Below are 17,764 nucleotides of genomic sequence, written 5' to 3'. Positions count from 1 at the left end.
ATCTATCTCGAACGATTCAATAGCTTCCGTTTCCATAATTTCGTCTAATTGTGGTAAATCCGAAAGTCTCATGTCACATCCGGTTAACAATTTGAATGGTGCTATCTTTGTGCTTCTCGGAGGAGAGTTATTTATGTATTGTTGGACTTTGCCAATAAATTTATATCACTGATCTGGATTATCTTTCGAAAGCTTTGATAGCATGGGAATTATTATCTTATGTATACGCTCCACTTGGCCATTTCCCCTTGGTACTCCAGTAGTAATAAGTAAATGCTGAATATGATTATTTGTGCAATAATCCTCGAAGGCGTGCGATGTAAATGCTGAACCTCTATCTGTAATGATTCTTCTTGGATTGCCAAACGTGGTTTCTTGCTTCGTCAATCGATCGATCACTGCATCAGTGTCCGTATCTTTTGTGGGATAAAGCCACACAAATTTCGAAAATGCATCCACAACTACAAGTATATAATTATACTGCTTTCGTGCCGCCGTGAGAAGACTAACATGATCTATATGGAACGTCAACAAAAGCTTATCCTCTTTATCAATGGGTACTAAAAAGCTATCTTTTTTACCACATTTCGAATTTACGACAATGCAGGCAATACAACTATTCACAATTTCCGTAACTTTCTTTTCTAATTGAGGAATGTAAAAATCCTTTAGCTCTTTTCTTCCAAAATCTTTCGAACCGCTTTTGTCCACATATCTCTCATTTGTGCCTCTTTAAGTCGATGTCTTAATGAATCCTCCATCATTAAACAAGAAATTCTGCTAAGAGCGTCTACATGTTTTATCTGTGTCCCTCGTCTGTGTTCAATAAGGTAATCATATTCCTGAAGATACATAGCCCATCGGGCTACTCGTAAAGGTATGTCTCTTTTTTGTAAAGTCATCGTAAAAGCGTTACAGTCAGTAATAATTTTGAACTTTGACCCCAACACATACACGCGCCACTTCTTGAGTGCTTCGACTATAGCTAGTACTTCCAGCTCATACGAATGATATTTCTGTTCTGCAGGTGTTGTTTTGCGGCTCATGAATTGAACTGGGTGAAACTTCGGAGTTCTTTTGGAGAAGAATTGCTCCGTAACCGTACATTGATGCGTCTGTATGAATCTCTGTCGTTGCTTTAGGATTAAATCGTCCCCTCAATATAACAATAGCGTATAATTTTTTTTGGGTTTTGAGAAAATCGAGTTTAAAGTTTTTGTCAAATCAGATGTCTATACACTTATTGAAGGAAATTTTTGAACATGAAATTATACACCATTTTTTCTAATGACATTTTGACCCACTTTGTGGAAGTAGAATTTGACGAAATTTTGACCAGACATAGAATCAATGATGGAGATTCTAAATATGCAATAAAAAAATAATGGCGTATCAGCACATACGCTATTGTTATATTGAGGGGACGAAATAGTCCAAGAACTGGTGCCTGAATAAGAGCTGTCTTCAGTGAACGAAATAAAGTGTTCGTCACCCATTTTAAACTCTGCGTCTTTCTTCATTAAGTCTGATAAAGGTTTTGCGATTAGTGCGAAATTTTTAATAAAACGACGAAAATAAGACATTAAGCCTAAGAATCTCTGTAGCGCCTTTTTGGTCTGTGGTAAGGGAAACTTTTCAACGGCTTTTGTTTTAACTTCACTCGGTCTAATGGTGCCATTTTCAATAGTATAGCCTAAAAGTTCTATCTTCTTCTTAAGGAATTGACATTTTTCCCATTTTATAATCAGTCCCTTATCAGAAGCTAACTTCAATACTTTTCCTGACTTCTCTAGAGCTTCTTCTTCAGTTTTCGCTGGGATCATCCATATATGCAACAACTGTTCCATCTCGAATATAATCTTTTAATATGGCATGAATGTAGCGACAGAAAACAGCAGGTGAATTACATATACCAAAGGGTACATACTGAAATTCATATTGGCCACTATGAGTTACGAATGATGTGTATTTGCGAGAACTCTCATCTACCGGTACGTGTAGGAAACCATTTGCTAAATCTAACGTAGTGAATATGTTTGCGACTCTAAGTCTTTGAGGGCGTCGTCAATTAAGGTCATCAGGAAATTATCCCGTAAAGTCGTTTTGTGCCATTTTTCTTTGAAACTAGTACAACAGGCGAAGCGTAGTTTGAGCAACTAGGACGTATTATGCCTTCATCTAACCACTGTGCGACTTGCTTATCTATGATTTGTTGCTCCTCATAACATACCCTTCGTGGTGGTTGGTAAACTGGAACCTCGTCGGTAAGAATAATTTTCATATTCACCGGAGAACTATCGTCTTTCTTTGGTATATACTGTTTTATCATTTGCTTCACTGCCTCTGCTGATTTTTTATTTAAATGAGTTAAATCATAGTCTTGTTCATTTATATCAACGTTAAAACATAAATTTGAAAAAATATTAGTCATCAAATCATCATCGTTTGTTAAATTATCTTTGACTCTCATTGTATTATTAATCGGCACAGACAACTTTTCTTTAAACTCAACCCCATTTTCACGAACCAACATATTGAAATGTTTCAATATTAAATTACCCAAAATCACTTCGTAACTAATGTCGGTTGTTGCTACTACATGAAACGTCAGATCAACGATACTCTGATCAATTTCTACTTCTTCTGTCCAACTTATTAAATGTGTCGCACCTCATTAAACACAAGTTACAACCAGTATCGATGAGCGCGCTCACTTCTACATTACAAATCCGTATATTTTTAAATTTTAAATTAAATTTTGCAAGTTCGTCAGTTGAATTTACACGACTGTGTTCCCGCTCAGTGTTCCCACCTTTTATAACTTTACACTCAAAGCATCTGTGTCCCATCTTCTGGCACTTAAAGCATTTGAATTGATTCGACGGACAATCTCTAGCTATGTGCGAAGGTTCACCACATTTATAACATCTTTTATCGATTCTTAATGGTAACGAATTCTCCTGTTTTATTTTATCATTTATATCCGCTTTCATCAGATTTTCAACTTTTGGTTCCTGCTTGATTTTTTCGTAAACTACTAACTGTTCTTTTAGTTCTGTCACAGTTTTGGCTTGGTAGAGAATAGCTTTACTATACTTAGAGCCCGGAATGCCATCTATAAAATATTCCAACAAACTTTCTTCATCTAAGTGAATTGACTTGCCTATCTCCATCAAAGCATATATGTACATAGGTAGTCACGATACGATTCACACGGCTTCTTCTGTCTTTTCCCTAACATCTTATGCACATCGGCTGCTGATAACTTATTTCCGAATTCATTAATTAGTGCTAATTTTAAAGAATTCCAATCGCGCAACCCGGTTTGACTACCCACATAAATTTTTACAGCACCCCTCAATAACTGTTTCGTATAAACGAATTTTTGTACATCATTCCAATTTACTATTTCTGCATTTTCTTCTATTTGTTCGATCCATTTCTGTATATCAGACGTATTTGTTCCATCAAAAGTAGAAATGCTTTCTTCGATATCTTTAAGCGTGAAATGTGCATAACCTTTTGGTGCAGATGGTTCAGTCCGTTTTTGGATAAGATCGCATTCAGACCGATTGGACTGAAAATCGCTCTCTTCATTTTCGTCATCGTCACCGTCGTCAATCAGGCCTAAATGTTGGAGAAGTCTTTCCCTCAGTTCATGTTTCCGTCCACTTACTCCTAGTCTCAATTCCCTTAGTTTGTCTTTTAAAGTCGTCACTGTCATTTTTAAAATAGCGTCTGCATCCATGTTTACAATATTAAATATATGTTAATCAACTATATAAAATACGTATAAAGTAATTTAAGAATATACCTTAGTTTAAGACAGCGTAAGTATTTTCTCTAGAATTACATCAAAATTATTTAGTAGGTCAACTGACAATTCGAACAGAATGTACTCGTATGAATACAGTAAATCGGATATTACAAATGTATATTGCAGTTTACAAAATTTCATTTCGTTTCATTCAGTTATGTACATGCATTAATTATACAAAAAGATTTTCCAATTAAATTTTGATATTCTTTAACATTCACTTTGTCTCACTTTCTTTGTCTAGCTTAATTTCTACAACGAAATTTTTTACATTAACGTGTTACACTCTTTGCTTATATCGTATTGCGGGTTCTTACAAATATACGTATGCTTTTGTTCAGTTACTTTACCTTAACTTTCTCTTATTAGATTTTCCGCCTCTTTCGTCTTTAACTTATCTTCTTCGTTTGCGTTGTGTTACTTTACCTCAACTGCTTCTTATTAGATTTTCCGTCTTCTTCGTCTTTAACTTATCTTCTTCTTCTTCGTTTGCGTTATGTTACTTTACCTCAACTGCTTCTTATTAGATTTTCCGTCTTCTTCGTCTTTAACTTATTTTCTTCTTCTTCGTTTGGCTTTGGGTTAATTTACTTCAACTTCTTCTCGTCTTCGAATAGTTTTCTTTCTTCAGCTTCTTTTCGTCTTTGAGTAGTTTTTATCTTAAGTCTCCTTCTTCAGCGTCTATTCCTATTCTTTCAGCGAAATTTCAAAATATTGTACAACGGCTATCTGTTGCGGCTGACGTAAACTGCTCTGCTGGTGTTTTGACTAACAAACGCTGCGGAACCTTGCCACAACTGCTGCGTTCACATTCGCACTTATGATGCTTGATGCTGCTGCTCATAGAAGATTCGCGAAGACAAAAAATTTTTCTTGTACAGTTATGCCACTGAACACTTGTTGTTTTTGTACTGTGAGCTGTTGGTTGATGCCACTGAACACTTTTTACTTTTAAGAAAACGCGTTGTTGGTGCAATGCAAACGTTTTCACTACACGCACACCGGCTGATATTTTAAAATTACAGAAAAATTTTTCGGGTTGGCTTAAATTCAATTCTGGGCGAGCCCCCAATTGTAGGTTTATTTTTAAAGTTTCAAAAGGTTTGTTTTAAATATAATTAAATTTATTTGCAATTACTAGAATATCTTGAATTACATTGAAATATGTCTTACTGGTTTGATGACCATCAAAAGACTGTCGTTCTCGTCCAGTTACGCGATAGCGTCCTTTCGTTGTTCTTGTCTTTGTCTTTTTTGTTTTTACGTTCGTCAGGTTTGAAGTGTTGCATTTGTTAGTAATATGTGTTTAAAAGTTGTGTCCACTTCTAGTTTTCTTGCGTCCGTCTGTCAGTCCCACAGTCTTATACATTGTTAGCGTTTTTTGTAGAGAACTATAAACTTAAATCTAATATTTTTAGGTGATACAAAAGCCGTTAGTTGAAGAAAACTATTATACTCTTTAGCAACATGTTGCAATAGTATAAGAAATATTAAACAAGAAACGTAATTACCAAAGCGTTCGACCTACGAAATAATTACAGCAGTACAGCAATGGTTGCATGTTTGCTGATATTCTGCTGATGTGTAGACAAACATTTAGTGTTGCCAATTTTTTGCGTAAATTGCGGTTAAAACGTGATGGTAAGAAGAGGCATCTTTAAGGGAATTTATGATTGTCAAAAATCTAAGTTGCTAGTAATATGAGCACTGGAACTGCGCATTGCTAAAGTTTAGTAATTGATGTCTAAAATATTTCATGCCATGTGATATCACACCGTTAGACTTTTTCCTGTGAGGATATGTAATTTATGATATTATCAATCCCGCTTCGGATCAGGCCTTGAAAATTTCGCAAAATTACCGATTTTGAAAATTATCAGTTCATTAGGAAGGCGATAAGACGCATTTCCCGTGAAATACATATTTCATCAAAATTCTGTTTTTTGTTAAAGTTATTTAAGGTTGAAATTTAGAGCATTATAAAATTAATTTCTCATAAACTAATAGAGATAAACCGATGAAATTTTGTGAAGTTAAAGAAAAATGTTCGTGCTACATTATATGTAGATATTTTTTCACGATCCATTTGTTTAAATAACAATATTTTACATAACTTTTTGTTAAAAAAATTTTTTCGTGTGTTCTTCACTTAAAAAAAAATGTATTAAAATTGTGTGAGCAAAACTTAGCGGTAGCGTAAAACAGACATAAATAAACCAATATCTTTGCTTGTACTAAATGCAAATACAGTGAAACGCGTTTTTCTCGAAACTGCGTTTTTGAAATCGGTTGTCAGGACTTCTCGAGAACCACTCAATAGATCTTCATGAAATTTTACAGAGAGATACAATTCTTAAAGGCTTGAACTAAGATTTTTTTCGATTGCAACTATCTGCCTAAAATACAATTTTCAGTTTTTTTCCTTCGTCCAAGATCTATGTTTAGGTTTTAACTAAAACACTTATTTTTTCACTTTATATGATCCTGTAAGGAGTTATCTGCCAACGCGGTCTCAACTTTTTTCCGAGGGGTCACCGGAAATGGCGTCGCAATGGCCGAGTTTAAAATCTTTTTTTTTTTACCAAATTTCAGAATTTCTTTGTTATATGAAAAAAAAAATTTTGAAAAAAAAACTGTTCGCCATGCAACCCCTTAAGGGGGGAAATACTTTTTCGCTCTAATCAATTGAAAAACTATTCAAAAATATAGTACCGATATTCATTGGTTAATGTTCATTGGTTTACTCAGAATATTTTCGAAGAAATAGGCTCCAGAACCACTGCACTTCAAGCAGCGGCTGTATAGTACCCAAACCTTGAGGCTCGTTTCTTCGAAACTAACTTTTTTTATCCGACCGTTAAAATTGCGAGCGAATTATTTAACCGATTTACTTTACCTGAAACGTATTTTATAGACAATTTTGTACTGAAGTGCATGAAAGAGCGCTTTTCCGAGTAAAATGGCGTTTTAACAGTGATTTAAATCTTTAAATGTCGAAAAACAAGGGTAAAAATGGCAGTTTTTAGAAAAGCCAGGCCGATATCCCTAATTTTTCAAAATTCTCAAAACCCCACTACTATGCACCTGATAAAAGCTTTTTGATTAAAAAAAAATTACTAATTTTATTTCAGATAAGATGACTAGGCGGAAGTTGACGCCCGCAAACAATGTCAATCAACGGGATAGTTGATATTTTCGTCATTTTGTTTTTTTTTGACATGAAATAATTTTTATTTTGTAGTTCAATAATACCTCTTACAATATATGCAAAAATTCAGATGTGATAATTTTTTAACGGTACTAGAGGTATACCCCCCTTTGAAAGTTTGCGCTCTGTTGTACATTGTCTGCAGTGAAGTAAACGCGTTGACAATTTTCGAGATGAACTGCCAAATGAAGAACAACGGGATGCCGGTCATGTATTGGGAACGATAAAATGCGCCATACCGCTTCATTGCTGCTTATATAACGGCCCATTTGGTATTGCTGAATTTCATCTATTCTCTGATAACCACTCCGAAAACTGCTATATCACTGCCTTTATTTACGTATTTGCAGATGTATTTGATCGATTTGACAGAGTGGCAATATTCTACATTGATGTGCATCAACGTCTTGATTCCGAACTTTTATGACCGTTGAATTAGCGCCATCTTCAGCGGATCGACGCCGATATAATGGATATCCGTCATTTCCAGTGATTGTATCATCAACTAAAGCTCTAGGATAGCACTTTGAACACTTATTGTCAATCATGCATGGTGACGTTGGATTAATAGCGCCGCAAGGGCCGTGGATCATGTTTTTTGTTACAACGTTGAACAATTGTGGGTCGATTGCTTCATCTGAAATTTCCGCTGAGATGACTTTATCAATCTGATCTGGTCGTATTTTTTCGAACTAACCAAATCAAGATGTGTGCATGCGGTAATCCTCTTTTCTTCCATTTGATCGAGTACATCCAGCATCGAACTTCTCCAAAAACACGAAGTTTCACAATTAAATCCATCATTGCTTTTTGCTTTTTCCTGAATACACGTGCTGTTAAGTCGTGACGATCAGTTGTTGATTGACCGGGGAACAAATGGCATTTGATGTCATTCCACTTGGGATTGCACGTGAACGTTATGAACAGATCCGGACTGCCGTAATGGCACACATACGACATCGGATCTTGCGTATACTCGTGCATATGGCGCGGACTGCCGATGTATGTGGCTGGCAATATTGTCAGACGTCCAATGCTATTCACATTTGCATCATTCATCACGGCATCTCTCAAATGGATGTACTCTTCAGAACGCAATTTCGCTTGTGTTTGAAATTATATATCAAACTGTTTGATTTGTAAGATCAAACTTAAACTCAACAAAGATTTTTGTAATCCTTACCACTGGTGGGGGGAATTAAAAAACGTCTTAAGTCGAGCTGAGAATATTTCATTCTAGTTTTATTTATAAATTTGGAAACCTTATATACTATTTTAAAATTCTAACTTATCTAATTAAATATATATATATTTGAACATAAATATCTAATATTAGTGGACTGTATCAATAGTAAGATTATTTCTTATCTTATTTAACATAATATATAAAAGGTTTAAATATAATATTGTTGTCCGTGCTTTTGGCAGCAACGAACATGTTCAATTTTGAACATTCTCCCGGGCGACAAAAGTAACTAAAGTTTTTAATCGTGTCATGTTCGCCAACTAAGTGACGTTCATGATGACTACGAACTTTTCTATGTTGAATTAGTTTGTTCATCACTATTTCTGCAAATTCGTTAAAACGGTATCCTGCTGACTTTTCATCTTTCACATCGGACGACGGTGTACCTTTGATGTGAGGCTTCTTTTTTCGTACCTTAGTATTCTCCTCTTCACTGCATTCGCCTTTCGGTAATTGTTGTATGTGTATAATTGGTAGACATCCCATCCGTTTCTTCTTGGCCCTTAGATTCAGTACTGCATCTTCCATTGTCATACCCCCATCGTCAGCATCTTTAATTGTCTTGTCTTCATTTGGCTCTTCATCAGGCGGTTCCAGATCCATTCTTTCATCTGTAAAAAAATAACTCTCTTCCCTACTTCCTCCGAAGTGAGGACTCTCCCGGGGAATAAAATACCTGTTAACGTCTTGTCTTCCAGTTGTAGCTCTCCAAGATTCCTTTTGCCCTTTTGTTTTGTAATTGATTTTACGAAGAAAGTCCTTCTCCTTCTCCAACTTGATATCCAGCTCTGACTTCAACATCTCATTGTTTGATTCAAGCAAGGATATTTTGCTCTGCAAAATGCCACGTTCCTCAGCATCACGCATTAGCTCCTCATTATGTTTAGTCAACTTGGAAATCTCCTTCTGTTTTAACTCCAACACACAATGCAAACTATCCGCTTCACTTTGCAGACGCGCCAGTTCCGATGGCGAACTAATGCCACTGCTGCGATCCAGGGTCTCGTTAAAGCTGCGCTGTGAGGATCGTAAAACCGAAATCTCATCCTGCGACAGATTTAACTTGTCACGCAACTCGCGTTCCCTATTCTCATTGGAAGCTCTAAGCCCATTGAGTTCCTTTGTCAGCGCTTGCACTCGTTCATTCAAGTTATGTTCTCGTTCTGTGGCCGCCTGGAAGCGGGCGGCGTAGGCATTTTCAGTGCTAGTCAATTTTTCACACAACTCTTGCTCGGAAATCGCCAATAAATTGAAACGCTCTTTTAATTTGAGTTCGCGTTGTTCGGCTTCATCGAGTTGTTGTTGCTTTTGTGAGAGTTTGTTATCAATTTCTAAGCGATACGAATCGAGTGTACGCTTATGTTCCACATCTTGTGCTTCCAGTTGTGACTCGAGTGCTGCGAATTTTTCTTGAGCAAAAGCTTGGTAATCGGAGAGACTTGTTTGTGCCTTCTCCATTTCCATTTTGAGCTGTTCGTTAAATTGTTTGCGCACGTTATCATATCTGTGTGCCAGTAATTCCCAAGCAGTGTTGTAATTTGCACCTGATTCCGTTATCAGGTGACTAACCATTAGTCTAGCATCTCCTTGAAGACAAGATTTTAAATAGTTACTAATGTCCTTATTATTATGGACATACTCCTCGAAGAGCTCTTTGAATGATTGCCATTCTCGGAATTCCCCTGAGAATTTTTGCAATTCTATTTTTGGTAATTCCAATATTTTCATTTTTATTAAGTTGATTTCCTTTTGTTTTTTTAATACACGTAAAGTATTGGTGATTTCAACAGAAAGTTCTTCTAATCCTAAAACATTACGTGGCTTTTTGTACTTCATCGCCAATTTGGCGATATCCCCCTCCATGAGGCTCCAATAGTACTTGAGACGGTGTTCGTAATATTCGAAGTCAATTTCGTCTCTTATTTTTAGCTTTGCCTCTGCAATTGTAGATCGAATTTTTTCCGATCTTCTTTTAATTGCCTGCTCTATAACGCCTATCATTGTATCTGCGTCTTCTACGCGTAGATGGCCTTTCCTTTTTATCATGTCCGCAGTGTTCGACATTTCAACTATTTTTTTTAATTAACTGTTTTTATTCTTTAAAAAAAAATCGTTGGAGGAGTTTGTTTTGGTCGCCTGGTTGACCTTGCTGTGCCTCGATTCACAGCCGCTGAATATATATTTTTTTTTTAAATAAACAGTTTTACACAGCGTTTAGTTTCGTACTAAACGGCTTATGTGATCATATAAATAAGCGGGAATATGAACCCGTCTTACAATTTCTGTATTAATTTGCCTGTATAAATAACAGGGCTTTTATATTGCCTATATATATGTATATAATAGGACTTTTACACATGTTGCCTGTATTTTATCCATACAGGTCTTACAATTTTGGCTCGAGCTACTTATCCGGCTCGAAGGACCAAATGTTTGAAATTATATATCAAACTGTTTGATTTGTAAGATCAAACTTAAACTCAACAAAGATTTTTGTAATCCTTACCACTGGTGGGGGGAATTAAAAAACGTCTTTAGTCGAGCTGAGAATATTTCATTCTAGTTTTATTTATAAATTTGGAAACCTTATATACTATTTTAAAATTCTAACTTATCTAATTAAATATATATATATTTACAGCACACCACTTGGGGTTGTTTTTAACTATACAATACAATACATGTGTGTGTGTGTGTGCTGTCATAGAAGTATAATTTATATTGCTTGGTTTGGGTTGTTTTCAAGTGTACATGTTGTGTGACCTTGGGTTTGTTTTAATGTGAGTACATTTACAAGCAGTTGCTAAAATGTATTCTAAGAACCCATGGGTTATCATACATATGTAAACATCTTATCCTTAGTAATGTTTGTGTTATTGTCTATTGAATGCTATTGATCGGCATGACAATGCATTTTAAGTATGTTTATGTATATGTGTGTATGTTCAATATATTTGAACATAAATATCTAATATTAGTGGACTGTATCTATAGTAAGATTATTTCTTATCTTATTTAACATAATATATAAAAGGTTTAAATATAATATTGTTGTCCGTGCTTTTGGCAGCAACGAACATGTTCAATTTTGAACAGCTTGGTTGAATCGAATAAAGTGGACACGTTCGGTCTCGATCTTCGCATACATATCAACTAAATACTGATGGAAAAGCTTGCGACATTTCAGGATGTAGTTGTCTTCTTGCACTGAGTTTTTTGGTGTTTCTTTGGCTATAAATGAACAATACACAAAATATTGAATCGGTAGTAACATTTCTTCGATTTATCAATCGCATATTGATGTGATAGCCGTCATCACCTCTCCAGAATAATATCGGATACTGTAATGCATTATAACTACGGTGTAGCTCGGAAACACGCTGAAGTTGTTCGTTTCTACGGTGCAGTACAATATCTCGCGATTCAAACTGTTCACCAACAATGACGATTACCAACTCATCGATTGTTGGTGCGTTGAATCGTCTGACATGCTGCCCCATCGGCATTTTGTCTGCTCTGATGACGATTCGATGGTTATCAGACGGCATGCGGTCCAATGCGATTTCGAACAATCGAATCAATTCAGGAAAAAACGATCAACATGCGATGTCAGTGTTTTTTTTTTATTAATTGTAAACATCTGCCAGTTGTTTCTGTTTATTAGTAAAAGGCATTTGACAGGACTGCCAATCTATCGGCAAAACATTATTACAGGAGAATTTGTATAGGCGGGATGTATCATTTTTTTTTTTGCAAAACGTGCAATAATACACCCATTAAATTTCTTATGTGCACTCTCCAAACGGACCCCAATCACCCCTGAAAATTTCATTGAAATCGGGCAAGCCGTCTAGGAGGAGTATGCGAACAGGAAGTTTTGCCACTTAATTTTATATATATAGATGTTAAATAAAAACAAAAAGAACAATGACAAAAATATTTATAACAAATGAATGCAATAAAAATAGAAAGTTATCAAAGATAACAACGAATGTAGCGAGCAGTTTGAGATGCACTGTAACACACGAAAAGTAAGAAACTCGCAAACAGCTGTGGACAAAGATGGAAACGAATAAAAACAAGAAAGAAATTTAAGTAAGGAATATAAATTAACACTAACAATTGTACTATTTAAATTGTAGCACAAAAACAAATTGAAAATGACTCGGCGGAATAAATTAAAATTAGCCAACACACAATTAAAGTAAATTTCAATTACTTTAATAGAACAATATAATAGTGATACTTATTTTAACGGATCACTTAATCAGATATTTTCACCACAAAAGTTTTAAATCTATATAAATAAAAATGAATCGCCAAAATGTATGTACGCTCATAACTTTCATACAACTGAACCAAATTTGATGATTCTTTTTTTATAATGTTCGTTGAGGTTCAGGGATGGTTTCTGCGGAGAAAAAAATTCGACTAATTGCCGGAAAACCCCTGAAAACAGTCCTTTTCTTTTTCTCATACAAATGAATGAATGTTTGTTCGTTAGTAACGGTAAGAGAACGGCTGAACCAATATTGATGAAATTTTAAGAGGTTGTTCGTCGTGAATCGGGAAAGGTTTAGAAATAAGGAACCTGTATGTCTTTCATGAGGAAAAGTCGGAAAATTGAACGATTCCAAAAAGTTAATTTTTTCATTTTTTCCAAGAAGAGGTCGCGATAATATCGGTCGGCGTTCTTTTTGGCATCAACATACATTAGCAGCCCAAGGCACATGAACGAGTACTCCCAGGATGCGATGACATACGTGCGGTATTATGGGTCGCGATCAATCAGAAAGCGTTCGTCACGATGTCATAGCAAGACTTTTCAACAGCTTCGATGGGCATTATCATGAAGCAACGCATATATGGTGTTGTTAGATGCTAGATGTACTCTGTTGAGTGGTAAAAGAGAGGTTTGCCGTACGCACATATCCTTCTTTGGATGGTGGAAGGTGGTTGCACCAGATCAAATTGATGAAATCATTCAATAATGCGGCAATTCCTGATGCAAAGAAAGATCCAGTATTATACGAAGTGATGAAAACCAATAAGGTTCATGGACCTTGCGGACACCACAACACCACTTAGGTTTGAATGTCTGTCAATAAATGCACGAAACACTATTCACGTACTTTTCTTTCGGAAACACAAACTAGAAATGATGGATATCCACTCTATCGGCGTTGCTCACCAGACGACAATGGCAGAAGAATGTTCAGTATTGTAGTTTGGTGAAATCGATAAAATACGTTTGTAAGTACGTCACCATAGGAAGCAACATGCCGATTACTGTTCTTAAACGATACGGTCGATACGTGAACTGCAATAAAGCGCTTTGTAGGATATTTAGTTTTGCAATTCATGGACGTTTTCCGACTATTGTGCGTCTCGCAGTTAATTTGGAGAATAGCCAAAGAGTGTATTTCATCCCAGTGAATAGAGTATAGCCAGTGGAAACATCGCTAGCAACCAAATTAACATTGACGGGTTTTTTCTCAACTTTCGTCAGTGATGTGTTTGTAAGAACATTGCTCTATTCGAAAATACCTTGATATTGTACATGGAATGCATCGTCGAATCGTTACGCAGAAAGCAAGGCCAACCAGTAGATTGACATCCAGGTGCCTTATCAACTAATGCCTTAGGACGAATTTACACAATCCAACACACAATTGTTTCTACCTTCGGTTGCTATTGATTAATGTACGCGGTTCCACTTTATTTGAGTCATTGCTTACTGTGAATGGTTCGATGTGTGCAAGTTTTGGAGAAGTAAGCCAGCAATTACAAATGTTGGAACATGCTAATCACTGGAATGGAAATGAAGTTCGCATACTTTCCGATATAAACCTCGACATTGTCAAAGATATTTTACATCGTCTTCGCTAAAAATTGGAAATGGTTCAATTTCGGTTGATACTTCCGGTGGTTCGATATCAATTCCATCTTCCCTTTATCAATTCACGAAGGATGAACTCATCACAAATGTTCGGACATTGGCCAAATTATCATAACTACGATTCCTTAAGTGCACGCGCAATGTTAGCTGCCAAAAATACCGATGTTGTTGACTTCAACTGGAAGATTCAAAGTCAAGTTCCGGGAGACTTGCACTCATACAAATCGATCGATCGTCTTGACTATGAAGACGACGCCGTGAATTATCCAGTGGTATTCCTAAATTCTTTGGACAGGCGTCTCAAAGTAGGTTCCGTCTTTATTATGTTTCACAATCTTCATGCGCCGAAAGTGTGTAATGGAACCCGACTAATTGTGCCGCACCTATCGAATACAAGGGGGAGAACGCTTGATCCTACGAATTCCTTTGAGTTCTAACGATTTGCCGTTTCAGTTCAAACGTATTCCGTCTCCAGTGAAAATTGAATTTGAGATGACAGTCAACAGGACCTAAAGATAGTCGCATAGTGTGAGGCAAAAATTTGGAAATGCTATTTTTTTCACACGGCCGTAACATGCTCACGAGTTGGAAAACCATCTTTTCTGTACACCGGAACAGAAACCGAAAAATGTTGTTTATAAAGCTGCGTTACATTGAAAACAAAAAAAAATGAAATGATAAATTTAACTTTCTTTTCATTTCAAACCACGCAGGACAACGGCTGCGGGGTCAGCTAGTATTATATAAATTAAACAAATTTCTAAGAGCACGAAAGCACAGCTGTACACGAGAAAACTTGCCAGATCAATCGATTACCCATTACGTTTGATTTCGAATTAAATTTCCATTAAATTTGTTTCATAACTTTTTATACGAAGATTGAGTTACTTTTATTGTAACTAAATCTCCTTTTTGGTATTCTGTTCTGCTTTTTCGTTTTTTGTCATAGTTTCTCTTATACGATTCCTGGGCTTTTCGAATATTTGCTCTGCATTCTTCTCTCAGCCCGCAGCGATCTTCTTGAAATACCTCCAACAATTTCGAGTAGTCTTATAATGTCACTAGATATTTCGCTTTTCTCTTTATTCCAAACATCGTGTGATGTAAATTTTGTTGACGAGAGAACGGCCGCGTTTATAATTTTTTGTATCATAGCTGAATCATTAGCTGAGAATTTCGATAACATAGAAAGAATAACTCTATTGACTCGTTCGATTGGTCCATTGGCTCTCTGAACGCCTGTTGTTACTTTTAAATTCTTAATTTTATTTTCGTTACAAAATTCTGTAAATAAATTCAATAAAAATGCTGCGCCTTTATCCCTGATAATGCGTTGCGGGTTTCCAAAAATGGTGATCTGTGTACTCAGATGCTTTATTACGTCCTGAGAGTTTGTTGTCTGTCGGTAAAAACCAAATGAAACAACTATAGCGACAATATACTTATAGTTATTCGACGTAGAATCTAAGATGCTCAAATGATCGACGTGGATAGTTGCCAGCGGGCAGTCGCCCTTATCTATGCAATGCAAAAACTCTTCCTGTCTTCTTGCTATGCGATTGTGTACTATGCACTCTACGCAGTTTGATATGTGCTGCTTGTTGGATCGCATGCATCGTCTTCTGCGAGCTCATATGACCAATCCCATTAAATATTGCCCCAACCTCTTCTTTGCTAAGTACGCAGCTCTGACTTCGAGAAAGTAACTATGTAACCTTTCTTCTTGAGGTGAGGCTTTCGACTCCAATAAAAGACGGGATGCCACTTCCCTTCATGCTTCTGTACTAATATCGCACCAAACCCATACTTCGACGCATCTATATGAAGTTGAGTTTTATCATTCTACTTAAAACTTTTCAAAACAGACTCTTGCGTAAGGATGACTCAAGTATTGCTTGTTGCTCCGATAAACCAATCTAAAATTCTGTTTTTTACTTCAGTAACTGAGTTATCGCCGCAAAACTAATACGGCTGTGTAAACTGACGTTGAGCAACACGAAAAGTGCCGTCAGGATCGGGAAGGACCTCTCCGAGCCGTTCGATACCAAACGAGGTTTCAGACAAGACGACTCCCTATCGTGCGACTTTTTCAATCTGCTGCTGGAGAAAATTATTCGAGCTGCAGAACTTAATCGAGCAGGTACAATCTTTTATAAGAGATGCTGGCGTATGCCGATGATATTGATATCATCGGTCTCAACACCCGCGCCGTTAGTTCTGCTTTCTCCAGACTGAACAAGGAAGCAACGCAAATGGGTTTGGCAGTGAACGAGGGCAAGACGAAATATCTCCTGTCATCAAACAAACAGTCGTCGCACTCGCGACTTGGTTCCCACGTCACTGGTGACAGTCATAACTTTGAAGTTGTAGAAAATTTCGTCTATTTAGGAACCAGCATTAACACCAGCAACAATGTGAGCCTGGAAATCCAACGCAGGATTACTCTTGCCAACAGGTGCTACTTCGGACTGAGTAGGCAATTGAAAAGTAAAGTCCTCTCTCGACGAACAAAAGCCAAACTCTATAAGTCGGTCATAATTCCCGTCCTGCTATATGGTGCAGAGGCTTGGACGATGACAACAACCGATGAGTCGACGTTACGAGTTTTCGAGAGAAAAGTTCTGCGAAAGATTTATGGTCCTTTGCGCGTTGGCCACGACGAATATCGCATTCGATGGAACGATGAGCTGTACGAGATATACGACGACATTAACATAGTTCAGCGAATTAAAAGACAGCGGCTACGCTGGCTAGGTGATGTTGTTCGAATGGATGAAAACATGCAAGCAGAGGAAGAGGAAGACCTCCGCTCCGTTGGAAGGACCAAGTGGAGAAGGACCTGGCTTCGCTTGGAATATCCAATTGGCGCCACGTAGCGAAGAGAAGAAATGAATGGCGCGCTGTTGGTGACTCGGCTATAATCGCGTAAGCGGTGTCTACGCCAGTAAAGAAGAAGAAGAACTGAGTTAATGGTCTAGCTACGATGGCATAATTTTGAATAAACTTCCTTAAATATCTCGGCAATCTTAAGAAAGCTTGGTCGGCTCTAATATTTTTAGGCACAACAAAATTTTTAACAGCTTTGATTTTATCTCTTTCAGGCCACACGCTACCATTATGTATTTCATGACCCAAAAAAACAATTTTTTTTTCTTTTAAGAACTTGCATTTGGACCATTTTATTTCTATACCGAAACTGTGCGTCTTCTGCAGATTCGTTTTTACATGCTTCAAACTCGTCGGCTGTCTATCCGAAAACAACAGTATCCTCTACATATAACTCCTTGATATCGCCTACGGAAAAATTTATTTTACATTTCGCATGGACACTCTTGGCGAGTTACAAAATCCAAACAATGCCTTAGCAAATTCAAACAAACCTCTGGTTACAAGTGCTGTGTATTTCTGGCTACTTTCTTCGATCGGCACGTGAGAGAACCCGGTTTCGAGGTCCATTGTCGAAAAGAATTTCGCTGATTACATCTTCTCTAGGTCTTCGCCGATGATTGAAACAGGGAAACGATCTGTCGACACTACAGCATTAAGTTTAAGAAAAAAAAAGAGCTTACTAAATATCTGTATATGGAATGGCAA

The 17,764-nt window shown here is 36.8% G+C and overlaps 3 protein-coding genes across 18 annotated transcripts in view; 2 read left to right on the top strand and 1 right to left on the bottom strand.

Annotated features, from left to right (window-relative positions):
* LOC125779107 (uncharacterized) overlaps positions 1-10,335 on the bottom strand; it is a 434,818-nt gene extending 424,483 nt beyond the window's left edge. For both annotated transcript variants that reach the window (XM_049459656.1, XM_049459655.1), the window contains exon 1: positions 8,560-10,335. In XM_049459656.1, coding sequence (XP_049315613.1) covers positions 8,560-10,335 — 1,776 coding nt within the window. The remainder of the gene's footprint in view (positions 1-8,559) is intronic.
* Positions 1-17,764, top strand: part of LOC105222874 (tau-tubulin kinase homolog Asator) — a 763,131-nt gene that overhangs the window by 294,925 nt on the left and 450,442 nt on the right. The window lies entirely within an intron of this gene.
* The window catches only part of LOC125779131 (craniofacial development protein 2-like), a 409,833-nt gene that overhangs the window by 32,922 nt on the left and 359,147 nt on the right, over positions 1-17,764 (top strand). The gene's annotated exons all lie outside the window — the stretch shown is intronic.

This window comes from Bactrocera dorsalis, chromosome 6 (assembly GCF_023373825.1).
Source record: "Bactrocera dorsalis isolate Fly_Bdor chromosome 6, ASM2337382v1, whole genome shotgun sequence".
Lineage (NCBI taxonomy): Eukaryota > Metazoa > Arthropoda > Insecta > Diptera > Tephritidae > Bactrocera > Bactrocera dorsalis.
This window is presented reverse-complemented; position numbering and strand designations above follow the sequence as displayed.